At 36.7% G+C, this 16,826-nt stretch overlaps 1 protein-coding gene across 1 annotated transcript in view; it reads right to left on the reverse strand.

The window, feature by feature from the left end:
• Positions 1–16,826, reverse strand: part of IPO11 (importin 11) — a 190,268-nt gene that overhangs the window by 81,634 nt on the left and 91,808 nt on the right. The window contains exons 21-24 of the mRNA XM_052659057.1: positions 16,443–16,558; positions 9,568–9,644; positions 5,605–5,684; positions 5,099–5,179 (exon numbers count right to left, since the gene is read on the reverse strand). Of these exons, the coding sequence (XP_052515017.1) occupies positions 5,099–5,179; positions 5,605–5,684; positions 9,568–9,644; positions 16,443–16,558 (354 nt within the window). The remainder of the gene's footprint in view (positions 1–5,098; positions 5,180–5,604; positions 5,685–9,567; positions 9,645–16,442; positions 16,559–16,826) is intronic.

Genomic DNA, 16,826 nt, shown 5'->3' on the forward strand with positions numbered 1-16,826 from the left:
AGAAACTGCTGCTAACTACCAGAAGCTACGAAAAAGGCATGGAACAGATTTTCCTTTAAAGTCCAAAGAGACAGGGTGGCCCTACTGACACCTTGATTTCCAACTTCTAGTTTCTAGAACTCTGTGAGAGAGATAATCACTATAAATACCATAGATTAGTTCCTGTTGTTATAAACCACTCAGATTGAGGTACTTTGTTATGCTAGCCCGAGGAAACAAATATCATTCTTAATGATATCATCATTTTCTCATCGCTTTACAATTTAACACTTCAGTGATTTGGCATATGAACCTCTCCAATTTACAGATACTAAAGGTTTTAAATAACACCATTATCCCCACCCTCAACAGGTAATTCTCACAATAGTCCCTCTGTTTGTGTTCACTTCTCTGCAGTATTTAACACTGTATTAATCTAATTCACCCTGCTAGGATTGCCAGATTTAGCAAATAAAATACTATGTTTTATTGGCAACCCTAAACCTATCAAACAGTAAAGACTCAGCTCCCATCTCAACTCCCTCTCTGAAAAATGTTTTCTGCAAAATGCTGGGTTGGAAGATCACTTCTATACTCCCAGAGGAACAAAAAGCAAACAGATAGCAATGTCTAATAGCAGAAAGTGTTCATGACAATCACCTGGGGAACTTTTTAAAAAGAAATCCTAACATCTTACGTCGTACTCAAATTTACAAAAAGTTTACCAGGTAATCTGAGATATCTCTAATCTAAAACTATGTAACACAATAAATATGGGCTACCTGTTTACCTGCTTCCAACCCCCCAAAGAATGACTACTCAAGAGCAGAAACTGTGGTTTTCCCATCACGTGTGCCTAGAAGAATGCACTGAAGATCCACACCAGCGGGTGGCAGACAATGCTGCTGGGCCAGCTCCAAACAACTGCATGATTCTGTTGGATACATGTAGTCTATGCCTGCTTTCAATCGACAACAACAGATACAAACACTTGAGACAAAGACGCTATGGCCCACCAAACCTAAAACAAGTACTATACAAAAAGTCTGCTGACCCCTGACTCACACGGTCAGGTGAAGCTGAAATTGAATGGCTCTATGAAGACCTGTAAGACCTTCTAGAACTAACACCCAAAAAGAGTCCTTTCCATTATAGGGGCTGCTATTGCTGCTAAGTCACTTCAGTCGTGTCCAACTCTGTGCGACCCCATAGATAGAAGCCCATCAGGCTCCCCCATCCCTGGGATTCTCCAGGCAAGAACACTGGAGTGGGTTGCCATTTCCTTCTCCAAGGCATGAAAGTGAAAAGTGAAAGTGAAGCTGCTCAGTTGTGTCCGACTCTTAGTGACCCCATTGACTGTAGCCTACCAGGCTCCTCCATCCATTGGATTTTCCAGGCAAGAGTACTGGAATGGGGTGCCACTGCCTTCTCCATCATTATAGGGGACTGGAATGCAAAAGTAGGAAGTCAAGAAATACCTGGAGTAACAGGCAAATTTGGTCTCTGAGTACAGAATGAAGCAGGGCAAAGGCTAATAGAGTTTTGCCAAGAGAACGCACTGGGCATAGCAAACACCCTCTTCCAACAACACAAAAGAAGACTCTGCACATGGACATCACCAGATGGTCAACACCGAAATCAGACTGATTATATTCTTTGCAGCCGAAGACAGAGAAGCTCTACACAGTCAGCAAAAACAAGACCAGGAACTGACTGGCTCAGATCATGAACTCCTTATTGCCAAATTCAGAGTGAAACTGAAGAAAGCAGGGAAAACCACCAGACCATTCAGGTATGACCTAAATCAAATCCTTTATGATTATATGATGGAAGTGACAAATAGATTGAAGGGATTAGATCTAATAGACAGGGTGCCTGAAGAACTATGGACAGAGATTCGTGACATTCTACAGGAGGCAGTGATCAAGACCATCCCCAAGAAAAAGACAAAATGGTTGTCTGAGGAGGCCTTACAAATAGCTGTGAAAAGAACAGAAGTGAAAGGCAAAGGAGAAAAGGAAATATACACCCATTTGAACGCAGAGTTCCAAAGAATAGCAAAGAGAGATAAGAATGCCTTCCTCAGTGATCAGTGAAAAGAAATAGAGGAAAACAACAGAATGGGAAAGACTAGAGATCTCTTCAAGAAAATTAGAGATACCAAGGGAACTTTTCATGCAAAGATGAGCACAATAAAGGACAGAAATGGTATGGACAGAAGCAGAAGGTATTAAGAAGAGATAGCAAGAATATACAGATGAACTATACAAAAAAGATCTTCACGACCCAGATAATCTCGATGGTGTGATCACTCACCTAGAGCCAGACATCCTGGAGTGTGAAGTCAAGTGGCCCTTAGGAAGCAGCATCACTAAGAACAAAGCTAGTGGAAGTGATGGAATTCCAGTTGAGCTATTTCAAATCCTAACAGATGATGCTGTGAAAGTGCTGCACTTAATATGTCAGCAAATTTGGAAAACTCAGCAGTGCCACAGGACTGGAAAAGGTCAGTTTTCATTCTAATCCCAATGAAAAACAATGCCAAAGAATGCTCAAACTAAGGCATTCATCTCACATGCTAGCAAATTAATGCTCAAAATTCTCCAAGCCAGGCTTTAACAGTACATAAACTGTGAACTTCTAGATGTTCAAGCTGGATTTAGAAAAAGCAGAGGAACCAGAGATCAAATTGCCAACATCCGCAGGATCATCGACAAACCAAGAGAGTTCCAGAAAAAAACATCTATCTCTGCTTTACTGACTACGACAAACCTTTGACTGTGTGGATCACAACAAACTGTGGAAAATTCTGAAAGAGATGGGAATACCAGACCACCTGACCTGCCTCTTGAGGAACCTATATGCAGGTCAAGAAGCAACAGTTAGAACTGGACATGGAACAATAGACTGGTTCCAAATCGGGAAAGGAGTACATCAAGGCTATATACTGTCACCCTGCTTATTTACGTTATATGCAGAGTACATCATGAAAAACACTGGGCTGGATGAAGCACAAATTGGAGTCAAGATTGCTGTGAGAAATATCAATAACCTCAGATATGCAGATGACACCACCCTTATGGCAGAAAGTGAAGAGGAACTAAAAAGTCTCTTGATGAAAGTGAAAGAGGAGAATGAAAAAGTTGGCTTAAAGCTCAACATTCAGAAAACTAAGATCATGGCATCTGGTCCCATCTCTTCATGGGAAATAGATGGGGAAACAGTGAAAACAGTGGCAGAGTTTATTTTTGGGGGCTCCAAAATCACTGCAGATGGTGACTGCAAATATGAAATTAAAAGACACTTGCTCCTTGGAAGGAAAGCTATGACCAACCTAGACAGCATATTAAAAAGCAGAGATATTACTTTGCCAACAAAGGTCCGTCTAGTCAAGGCTATGGTTTTTCCAGTAGTCATATATGGATGTGAGAGTTGAGAGAAAGCTGAGCACCGAAGAATTGATGCTTTTGAACTGTTGGAAAAGACTCTTGAGTCTCTTGGACTGCAAGAAGATCCAACCAGTTTACCCTGAAGGAGATAGGTCCTGGGTATTCACTGGAAGGACTGATGCTGAAGCTGAAACTCCAATACTCTGGCCACCTGATGAAAAGAACTGACTCATTGGGCAAGACCCTGATGCTGGGGAAGATTGAAGACTGGAGGAGAAGGGGACGGCAGAGGATGAGATGGCTGGATGGGATCACCGACTCGATGGACCGGAGTTTGAGTAAGCTCAGGGAGTTAGTGATGGACAGGGAGGCCTAGTGTGCTGTAGTCCATGGGGTCACAAAGAGTCAGACATGACTGAGTGACTGAACTGAACTGACCCACAGGGTGAAAATGAATAATCAGCAGTGATAGTAAACGCAGCCATCTGAAAATCAAATTAACATGCATATTAACACAGATATCTGCAGCTTTATACGAGCATATAAGTGTGTAATAAATGTCTGAAGAACAGCACATTAACCAGTGTGATGCTTGAATATGTTCCAATGGTTGGTTAATATGAAAGAAGACTTTACTATCTATACAAACTAATACCCACTTAGTTTCCTGAAATATACTATGGATTGCTGCTTTGATTACTGTGGTTAATGCATTTCTAACAATGAACCTTTGGGAGAAAACACATTTTCATTTCACTGGGAGGAAATCAAATAGCTTTTAGGATCTAAAGCCAGGACTTTCACACACAAAAAATGCTACTTGGCTATGTTATAATAACACTTCACCTAATCAGCTCTCATATCTGACTGAAAACATAGCTAAGAAATTAGAAACAAAAAATAGATGCTTTTAACAAGTACACCTTCTCAGAAAGTACCATACAAAGTAAGTGTGTGTGAACCACATATATACATGTAAAGATATATTAACATATATTTAAAATATTTATATCTAAGTATATACATTTGATACAATTTATATCTTTAATATGTAGATGTATATATAACTTGAGCCTGTTCTTAATTATACACAACTATATACAATATATTAGAGATATAGTGATTCCATAAAGATACAAATGCATAAAAATTAACTCATAGCCTATCAGGTTTTTGTTTTTTTTTAATGGGGATATAACTGACATATAACATTATACTGGCTTCAGGTATACAACCTAATGATGCGACATTGGTTCTTTGTTATACACAATTCATACAAACTTGGTACTCTAAATTCAACAGATAATCTAAATTAAAAGTACCAAATTATAGTGGGATACTGTGTCCCAAAAGCAGGTGAACTAACTGGACAGGTGAGAAGCATCAGACATCACCGCCCTCTGGGTAATTTAAAAGTTTTTAAAGCCTTATTACACAAAGTGAAGTTTCAGGATAGGGGCGTGGGAGACTGTGGGGACTCATCAGCAGACACTTTGTTAGAAATGTGAAATCTGCATTTTAACAACATCTTCAGGTGACTTATATGCACAATCAGATTTCCAATGTCTAGTCCAGAAGTATTAACACCAATTTAATACTGCTAAAAGAAAATACTCTGTCTAGAATTACTCTTCCCCTTCTTGTCAATCATCCAAACCCAAATGAAGGTCCAATCTCACAAAATACAGATGGAAAACTTAAAACAATATTTATTAGAAAGATGACAGTACCTTCAGCACTTGAACTTGACCATCTGTAGTAATTTCCTTTAGTAGTTCACAAAAGGACTGACACAGACCTACTGCATAGGTCTGAAATGCAATGAAAAGTCAAATTATACATATGAATATATCTGTGATATCAAAAAAGGCAAAATATTGAATTTGGGACTCATAATCTATTTGAGTATTAGATACTAAAGCTCTAAGTATATAAAATTTCAATTAAAACTCTGTAGGAAAGGTTTAAGAAATAAAAATACAGTTTACTCCTATTCTGATTTTTGTAGCAATGTAAGGATATATTTATATGTAGAGCATATTTTCTGTGTTAAATAATGTAATTCATGGAATTGCATCACATTTGCAGTGGGCAGTGCTTATGACAATCCCCTCAACCAAAGTAATATCAATCTTTTAAACTTTGAAAAAGCTTCAAAATAAGATCTCTGATTTCAAAGAGGATGCAATCAAATAATAACTATATAAATTCTAACAATGCAAAAGCTACAACATACCTGTAAAAATTCAGTTGATGATAAAAAGATATAACCATTGATGATCTTAAAGCAGGTTCTGACACTTTCTGAACTTAGTTCTGCCAAAATAATAATAAGAACAAAGTAAATTAATTTTCAAAATCAGTTTAAATGAAGCAATTCATTTAAAGCTAAGCTACATGCCCTTCTTTATAAATCTTTTCTGAATGCTATTCTGACTGCTAGTATATCAATATCTGTCTAAAAACTGGCATTAACCTGTAACTTAATGCTTTCCGTATACTTCCCATTACTTAAAACAACTTAGAAAACACTAAGCTCCCTTTTCTTTTCTTTCAGAAAATAACCTCATAATCCAACCTTTCATTTCAAATTAAATTTCTAGTACCAGCATGACAAACTGCATGCAACTGAATCATTTTACCATCATATTTTGACATCTGCTTAAATGGGTTCATTCAATCAGCATTTACTGAGTGTCTACTGTGCTGGCATTGAACACATAACCCTACTTAAAAGAGGGCCTGTTATACTTTGAAAATTATAATTCCCAATTCCTGGGCTTTGTTATTCAAATCCACTCCCCCATGAAAAACCTACACATAGAAAATGTTCTTAAAAGTATTATTACCAGAATAGTATAGGAAAATAATATTGTTTTTAGGTATTCCTTTCAAAGTGCAAAGCAAAAAACCATTTTGTTAAAATTGAGTATGATCAAATGTTTATGCAGTGCTATTTTACATGTCTTATCACAAACAATAATGATAAAACAATATAGATTATATGTATTAATTATACAAATCAAAACATGATCCCAACATATCATCTGTATCTAAAACTTTTCATTTTGTATTGCTACTATTTTAGAAATCATATGCACTTCCAATAGGACAGACTAAAAAATGTTTCCTGGCAAAAGTGTAGGCTCTGGGTTCTTATGTAACTCATATCCTAGCAAAGTGAGAAGATATTCTATTTAGATGAGAATGACCCATAAAAGATGCTTGCTCCTTGGAAGAAAACCTATGATCAACCTAGAGAACAAATTAAAAAGCAGAGATGTATCTTTGCCAACAAAGATCCATCTAGTCAAAGCTATGGTTTTTCCAGTACTCATGTATAGATGTTAAGAGTTGGACCATAAAAAAAGCTGAGCGCAGAAGAATTGATGCTTTTGAACTGTGGTGTTGGAGAAGACTCTTAAGGACTGCAAGGAGATCCAACCAGTCAATCTTAAAGGAAATCAGTCCTGAATATACATTGGAAGGACTGATGCTAAAGCTGAAATTACAATACTTGGTTACCTGATGCAAAGAACTGACTCACTGGGAAAGATCCTGATGCTGGGAAAGATTGAAGGCAGGAGAAGGGGACAACAGAGGATGAGATGGTTGGATGGCATCACTGACTCCTTGGACATGAGTTTAAGCAAGCTCTGTGAGTTGGTGATAGACAGGGAAGCCTAGCGTGCGTACAGTCTATGGGGTCGCAAAGAGTCGGACATGACTGAGTGACTGAACTGAACCCACCCATATATTTTCACCAGTAGATGAAAAACATACCCCAAATTCAAAATGTTTCAAAGGAATTATTTTGTATATTTTAGTATTTAATATATTAGTTAAAATGAGAATGTAGAGGGGACAGAGACTAACCAACTCATTATCATGCTAATCAAAGACAGACATAACAAAGGCTGTCACCTAAATATACGAAAGTGTTAGTATCTCAGTCGTGGGCTCTTTGCAAGCCCACGGACTATAGCCTGCCAGGCTCCTCAGTCCATGGGCAAGAACACTGGAGTGGTTTGCCAATGCCTTTTCCAGGGATCTATGGGCCCAGGAATTGAACCCGGGTCTCCTGCATTGCAGCCAGATTCTTTACTATCTGAGCCACCAGGGAAGCTATTTCACAACAGAAGACAAAATGTCAGGATAAAAGAATAGACAATTATATTGGATAAAGTCATCCTTATGAAAACTTCACACTGTCCTTTTCTCCTTAAGGAGCAAGTCCAGTCAAATCTGAACTTGAGCACATTGTTTAACAGACAAACAATGAACAGAAAACTACTTGGCAACCACCGTGATAAATATCGCAGAAGGGTCTACACTTAAATAAGAAATCACAATGGTTACATTCCAGGTATGTCACCAAGTGTAATTTCTAAATCACTGCCATCTAAAATTTTACCAAGGTCTATGAAGAAGAAAACAATATTTAAAAAAGATTTGATTTTGAAAACCACAGTTTCCATCTCTTCTCACAGATATCTTAAAAGCTATTTCTAGATAAATGTATACAAGCAAGTAGCAATTAGGTCACTTTACACTGTTTTCCATGCCTCCATCATGCCAAGTACAGCTTATACTAAGGAACGCTATCTTAAACAAACACTACATAGTAATAGTAAAAAAAAAAAAAAGGCCCTAAAATTAATAAATTTATCTTAAAAGTATATTGAACACTGTTCATTGTTATCTATGAGTTCCCAGTAAAACTCTGATTAAAAAAAAGTTATTGTTGAAGTGTCTGCCTGCAATGTGGGAGACCTGGGTTCGATCCCTGGGTCGGGAAGATCCCCGGAGAAGGAAATGGCAACCCACTCCAGTATTCTTGCCTGGAGAATCCCATGGACGGAGGAGCTTGGTGGGCTACAGTCCACGGGTCGCAAAGAGTCAGACACAACTAAGCGACTTCACTTTCACTTTCTTTCTGGTCCAAATAGCAAGAGGAGCTGACCATGCAGTAGACCTGTATTTATTTTCAGACTGTGAATAACTTAATTCAAATGTTCTCAACCATGGGCAATTTTGCCCTCTAGGGGACATATGGCCATGTCTGGAAACTTTGGCTGTTAAAACTAGCATCCAGTGGGTTGTAAGGATGCTATTAAATGTCTTACAATGCACTAGATTCCTCAAAAGAAAGGAGTTAAAAGACACTTCGTGGGTAAGTATTAAAGATTGGGAACTCTGAATGGAATAAACATAAACAATTTTTACATTTTGTAAATAAACAATGTTTCTAAATGGCAGTAGTTTGCAGACTGAAAAAGAATCAAAAGGCCAGTAAATAGCACTATATACAACTCTTAAATAGTCTATACGAGTTAAACATGAATCTGCATGTTAAAAATTACACACAAAATAACTCTATAGACAGTATTTTTTATAAATTTAAGATATCACTTACTTGTGAACGGTAGCCGATATGTAGCAGACAAGCATTGGCTTTCTCTGGTTAAGTATCATCAGAATACATGTTCACGTTCAGAAAGGAATCAAACTACCTATCACCCACGGTAGCTAACAGACTAAAGAGCCTAACCCTAGCACAGTGTCTAGTTCTCTGATGCTACATGTCAAACGTGCTGCTTCAAAACATTAAGCTTCCAGGGACTTCGCTGGTGGCCCAGTGGTTAAGAATCCGCCTTGCAATGCAGAGGCAGAGAGTTCAATCCCTGGTCAGGGAACTAAGATCCCACATGCCTCAGAGCAACCTACGCACCACAACAAAAGATCCCACAAGACGTGATGAAATCACACAGTGCAGACCCTGCATGCCACATCTAAGACCCAACAACTAACCCTGACCTGAATGAATAAAGAGCTTTTAAAAAAGAAAATTGAGCTTCCTTATTTCAAGCCCATACATAAAAAATACCTCAACAAACAATAAATACTTTTCTAATATTTGATAATCTTTATTTTGGTGGTTCCTTAGCTAAATCAGAAGTATGTATAGAGCTCATTTATGAAAAACTGATAGCATGAAATGACTTTTTCAATTAAGTAAATTTAGTGTTTGCTCTTGAATACACAGAAATAGTTCTAAAAAGTATACTGTAGGAGAAAAATTCAGAAACTATTAAAATACTACCCAACTTATTTCTTAAAATAGAAGCTTTATTAAAAATGGAAGGTATAATTTACAGCTGCCTGTAGAACAGTAGTAATTTTATGCTTTAAAACTTACCTAGAAGTGGTGACATATTCTGAAATATACGAAGCAACTCTGGTGTAATACATGGGCTGTTTTCCAAAGTCACTAACCTAGGAAGGGGGCGGGGGGAAGAAAGATGATTAAATCACCTTCCGCAGACTTTAAAGCTATTAACAATACAACTTAAGTATTTAAAAAACTGTCCTATTTAAAGGAAGAAAGCAAAATAGACAATACAGAAAAAAAAATTTTTTTTTTAAAAGGGACTGAGACACCAAACCTCTCCTCCATACAAAACACAGAAATTAATTCCAGGATTTATATGAGAAAAGTAAGGTTTTACAAGAGGTCAGAAGATTTTTATGGCATTAGATTAGAAAAAGTCTAGAAAAAGACTGATAAATATAACTACACTAAAGTTAACAACTATTATGTACCAAAAGCTGTCTCAAAATAAGTTAAAACATAAAAGTTACATACTGGGAGATTATTTTCAATATATATGCTTGACAAGGGAATGATATTTTTTTAAAAGTCAAGAGAAAAATGGACAGAACACATGAACAAATATTTAACACAAGATACAATGGCTGACAATAAACCCGACTATAAAATATATAAAAATATCTAACTAGTAATTAAGAAAATATAAATTATAACCAAAACAAGGTATAATTTTACCCCATCAATCAGCAAAGTATTAAGTGTGACATACCATGTACTGTCAAAGCTATAAGACAGTAACTTGCACACTGCTGACAGCAATGCAAGCTGATATAATCACTTCAGGAAACAGCTATTATCCAGTAACACTGAATATGCATATGTGTATATAGCTATGACCTGGAACTATTTCTAGAGAAATAGAAAGGTATACTAGGGCATACGGTCTTATACATTTGCTCCAGGAGTCATGCACAAGAATGTTCAGAGTTGCATTATTTGAACATCAAACAAAGTGGCAAATGAGTAAGTGAATCGTTACAGTCACACCACTAGGCTCATCACTATGGATCAATCTCAAAACAGGAAGCAAAAGAACCAAGTTAGAACATACATGATACAATTCATAAAAAGTTAGAATATACTGTTTAGAGATACACACATGTATGTGATTTTTAAAATATAAAAACACAAGAAAGAAAATCAAGAAATGAAAACAAAAAAATTGGTACAGTGGGTTATCCCAGCATGGAACAAACTTGCCATAACATGGGCTTCACAGATATTCTCACTGTTCTATTTCTTACCCAGAGTATGGAAAATGAGTTTTCGTTTTATGTAAGTTATAAATAATTATGAACAACATGCCTGCATATTGTTTTGTGTCTACAAAATATTTCACAAATGTTAAATGACAAAATCAGGAAATCTAGGCAGGGGATTACACAGGGAAAACCAGGTACCCCCAAATGAAGTACTTCTCAACAGCACAAGGAATGATATCTTTGGACACCTTACCTTGATCAATAATAACAGGATTTTAAAGAGAAAAGACAAATACCATATGATATCGTTTACACATGGAATCTAAAGTATGGTACAAATAAACCTATCTACAAACAGAAATAGACCCAGACACAGAGAACAGGCTTGTGGTTCCCAAGGGGCAGGGAGAGAGGAGGGAAATGGACTGGGAATTTGGGGTTAGAAGATGCAAGCTATTACATACAGAACGGATAAACAAGGTCCTACTATATAGCACAGGGCACTATATTCAACATCCTGGGATAAACCATAATGGAAAAGAATATAAAAAAGACTGTATGTATGTGTATAACTGAGTCACTCTAGTGTATGGAAGATATTAACACAACACTGTAAATCAACTATATGTTAATAAAAAAACCAGTTTTTAAAAAAAAACAGGATTTCATTTTTAAAGAATAAAATTTCAAGTAAGGTTAAAAAAAAATCCTATTCATCTTTAAAATAACCATGAAACCAAAAGAAAAACTCCACTCCAGTCCTGAGGTTTCACTGAGAAAAACATTGGAGGGCATATTCTAAATGCTAGAAGATGTTTAAAAACACTCTTTGACTCAACAGATCCAAAAAAGAGCCTATCTGAAGCTTGCTCTTTCCCTTCCACTACCATTACTTTAGTGAAAACGCCACTCACGGTCACTGCCACTCTCACTTCCTAAGGTAGTTTCCACAGTACAGCCTGCACTATTCCAAAGAGGGAAGAGATGTGAAGAATTGAAACTACTTAAAAATACAAGTACATGATTTATAATTTCATATTAAAAAATAAAGACTTGGAAAGGAGAGCAAGTGAGAAAAAGTCAAAACACTATAAATTCTTTACCATCAAGAAAAAGTTAACTACTTTGATGAATAATTAGACAAAGATGTATGTACCTATATCTTTGCAGAGAGAAATTAAAACTTAATGTTAACCTTCCAAAAAATGTTCAAAAGAGAGGGCATAAAGTAAAAAAGATGTATCAATTCAACAAATAAACATACGACTATAAAAATTCTTTTGAAGTAAAGCATCCCTGGTTAGGTTAAAATATAAAATTTTAAAATTTGCTCTGTATAGGAACATAACTAAATTTCAAATAAAAAAGCTAAAATGTAAACGATGAACATGGATAGTTAGGTCAAATCTAAACAAAACAGGGCTTCCCTGGTGGCTCAGTGGTAAAGACTCTGCCTGCCAATGCAGGAGACACGGGTTTGATCCCTGATCCAGGAAGACCCCTCCATGCCAAGGAACAACTAAGCCCTTGCTCCACAACTACTGAGCCTGTGCTCCAGAGCCTGGGAGCTGCAACTACTGAAGCCTGTGTGCCCAGAGCCTGTGCTCTGCAGCAAGAGAAGCCACCTTCAGTGAGAAGCCCGCCTACTCCAACTACAGAGCAGCCCCACTCACCTCAACTAGAAAAAAGCCCATGCAGCAACAAAGATTCAGCAAGCCAAAAATAAAATAAAGATTTTACTCTAAATGAAACAAACCATACAATATTAATATAAGATTAAATTTAAATGCAAAAGAATTTAAACACCATACACATGTATTACATCATGTTACTTCATAAAAAATTTTAAATATATTTTACTTCTTAAATCTTATAACACCATATAAAAGTATCAAAATTTTGTGCAGTGACTATCTTGTTTAACTTACAGTTCAAAAATGAAAGAAATGAAAAGGGGCACTCACATGAAGAAAACTGAATGGGATATTTTAATAAATCAGTGTCAGGATAAAAAACCAAAATAATGTGAACAAACAATCTACAAGTTAAAAAGAATAGTTATCATAGATATTCACGAAAGTCTGCATCTTCGATACTATCATTACTATTTATGTGAATATATTACTATAATAGGTCATTAAAATTCAAATTAAATTTAAAAAACTTGTACAAGTGGTATGTTGTATTTACAATGCAATAAATCCAGGCCTAAATCATTTACTTTAATATCAGCAAAAAAAATAACAATGTTGGGTCAAAGAACTCATGAGGGGAAAAAAAGAAAATCACATAATCAATCTGAAGAGTTTCATTTTGCATATAACAAATAACAACTTATACCTCCCTATCAGTTCAAATTTCTATTCCCCAAGGTAACTTTTATACTTTGTCCCCACAAATCTTTCTCATCTTATTAAATGCTCCCATTCCAGCCCGTAACACTCAGTTGATAACTATCTTTCATATTTTGTTGAGAAAACAGAAGTTATGAGATGGAATATCCTCCCATCTTATTCTACTACAATACAGAAATCTCTCTCTGTCTCCAGTTAAAATAGATGAAATATCCCTGCTATCTAAAGGAGAAAAAAGACAAAAAAAAACCCTCCATTCACGCTGAATTCCATCCCTTCTTGCCTCCCTCAATTATCTCACTCTCTCAAGCCTCATCATACATCCAGATCGTCATTCCTACACTGGCCAACTGTTGCCCAACTTCAACATCCTCTTCATAGCAGAAGCTCTCAAACAGCTTGTCAATGCTCGCAGGCTGCACTTAACTCCAAGTGAGTCTTCAGTCTACTCTCTTCCTCCTCCTGTTCTCACAACTCCACTGAAACCCCTCCTATCATCTCCCTTCAGGCCTTACTATGGACTACTCTTATTCTGACAATCGGCAACATTTGACATAATTAACCATTCCCTCTTTTAAGAAATATTCTCTCTTGGCTTGGTTTTCCTCCTCTGGTAGCTTCTCACACGACCTCAAAATTTCTTCTTCAGGATTCCGCCCAGAACACTATGTTCTCTATCTGCCCTTTTCTTCCTAGGCAACCTCACCAATTCTCAGACTTTATAAATCATATACATCATGTGCTAACCACTTTACAAATAGCATCTCATGCTCACACAACCAAGTGAGGTAGAAATTATTTTTCCTCATTTCACAGATAAGAAAAGATGTAATCATCAGAACATGACTGCAACCTAATGCTGTGGTATATACATGGGACTGCCTACCTGTGTTCCAAATAGAGAGGTTTGGAATACTGATTCCAAACAGGAGTTCTAGCCCCCTAAGAAAATCACATTAAGAAATGTGTACTTTGATTCTTTAAAGTATCTTAGCATTAGTAAATATGATAAACGTTTAAAATGCATCCTAATGATTTAATTTTGTTTATATACAATGAAAGGCTAGGAAAAAATTACCATTAGTAGGGCAATGCATTCCTATTATCTGTTTATATAATCCTTAAAAAATGTGTACACCTTTCACTAACACATTAATATACTAGATCTGTAATTACATTGATAAACATATGAGTCTACCTCTTTACTATAATATTTTTCATTTTCTGATAAATTATATGGACTTCCCTGGTGTGTGTGTGTGTGTGTGTGTGTGTGTATATATATATATATATATATATATATGTTACCATTTTCATGTAAACAGAACAGAAAAGAATCTATTTGCCAGAGATTACTGTTTCAATTTGTAATATAGAGTAGGAGTTGGCAAACTATAGCTCATGGGCCAAATCCAGTCCACACCCTATTTTTATAAATGATGTCTTACTGGAGCACAGCTGAAACCATTTGTATACATATTGCCTATGACTGCTCTGACACTGCAACAACAGAGCTGAATCTCTGGGACAGAAATTCCAAAGCCTAGGAAGCCTACCATCTGCTCCTTTACAGGAAAAGTTCGCCCACCTCTGATCTAGAGTAACCCACACTGTGCAAATAAAAATAAACGAATATAAAAGGCCCCAACACATGCTAGTTCACAATCAAACCATCCAGAAGTCACTTTAATTCAAACAATATAACCTAGAAAATATAAGAAACACAAATTGCAAATTAGTAAGTATCTACCTAGATATGTTTTTCAATTGTTCATTTAGTATTCTGATTTGTTGTTGCTGTTGTTTACAGACCATTCATTCAGCATTTGCACCAAAAACAATTTCTAAGAATCAAAAAACTGTTTACTCCTAAACATCCAAGGAAAACTGAAGGAAGGAAGAGAAGGAGAGGGGGAGCAGTGACGGAGGGAGACACTGCAAATGTTTGCTCCATGTTTACTTTCTTTGACTTGCTTCTTTAAATTCCAATAGTAGGTTTTTTACATTGGAGTTTTAAAAGCTTTCCTGTATTATTAACTGCACCTTAGTAGATTTGCCCCAAAGAAAACTGCTGCCATCAGTAAGATGAAGCAAAAAGATTTCTAGTGAATGCTCAGTCTGTGTTTCAGTTCAGGTCAGTTCAGTCGCTCAGTCGTGTCCGACTCTTTGCGACCCCATGAATCGCAGCACGCCAGGCCTCCCTGTCCATCACCAACTCCTGGAGTTCACTCAAATTCACGTCCTTTGAGTCAGTGACACCATCCAGCCATCTCATCCTCTGTCGTCCCCTTCTCCTCCTGCCCCCAATCCCTCCCAGTATCACAGTCTTTTCCAATGAGTCAACTCTTCGCATGAGGTGGCCAAAGTACTGGAGTTTCAGCTTTAGCATCAGTCCTTCCAAAGAAATCCCAGGGTTGATCTCCTTCAGAATGGACTGGTTGGATCTCCCTGCAGTCCAAGGGACTCTCAAGAGTCTTCTCCAACACCACAGTTCAAAAGCATCAATTCTTCGGTGCTCAGCTTTCTTCACAGTCCAACTCCCACAACCATACATGACTACTGGAAAAACCATACCCTTGACTAGATGGACCTTTGTTGGGAAAGTAATATCTCTGCTTTTGAATATACTATCTAGGTTAGTCATAACTTTCCTTCCAAGGAGTAAGCATCTTTTAATTTCATGGCTGCAGTCACCATCTGCAGTGATTTTGGAGCCCAAAAACATAAAGTCTGACACTTTCCACTGTCTCCCCATCTATTTCCCATGAAGTGATGGGACCGGATGCCATGATCTTCATTTTCTGAATGTTGAGCTTTAAGCCAACTTTTTCACTCTCCACTTTCAATTTCATCAAGTTAACCTCAATTTATTCATTACATAATTTGTGGCTCTGACATGCCACAGAAAGAGTTCAATTGTTTTTCACTGCTTAACGCTATATACTACTATACTCAGTAAAATAGTAAGTCAAGACTAAGTAGCATTAATATTTGGGGCTGAGGTATTTTACCCCAGTATTTACTATGTGGAGGTTTTTTAGTCAATTTTAAGTTTTGGTCAAGATTCCTCACTTCACATTCCAAATTCCAGAAGATGAAATGCAGCTGAGTCCTTACTGAAACGTCCTCTCTAACTTTTTACCATCACGAGCCTACAATGAGCGACAGATGCCGAGAAAAGCGGGAGTTACTGTGTCACCCAGTTCAGGGAAACTGACTTTATGTTTTTGTTTTTAAATGCTGAGCTTTTAAACCCTGTTACATGACCTCTGCTTTAATGGTATGAGTAAGGAAGGCCAGGAAAAATAAATAAATAAGATTCACAGTATCAAGTTTTTCCTCTTACCATAATTCTAAACCATCTTCCAGAAGATAAACATGTGGAGGCTGGGAAACATCTGTACTCAGTTGAATAACTGGGAGCAGGAAAGGGTACAGGTTCTTGCTGTCTGCTCCTAATCCCTATGGGAAGTATAAATAAAACTTAACATAGATAATCTAAGGTCCCGCCTCCCACCAAAAAAATCACCTATCATATTAAAAAGCCCTAAAACCAATTTATAAAAAATCAATCAATCAGATTTTAAAAGGATGATTCTAATTATGAGCATTATTAAAACAAAATTAGTTCTGTTTACAATTGGAAATCGGTAGTAAAAAAATTTTCAATTGCCTAATGGTAGTAAAACCATATACATCAAGGTTACAAACATATGTTCATTTTAAGAGA

Source organism: Budorcas taxicolor, chromosome 20, assembly GCF_023091745.1.
Source record: "Budorcas taxicolor isolate Tak-1 chromosome 20, Takin1.1, whole genome shotgun sequence".
NCBI lineage: Eukaryota > Metazoa > Chordata > Mammalia > Artiodactyla > Bovidae > Budorcas > Budorcas taxicolor.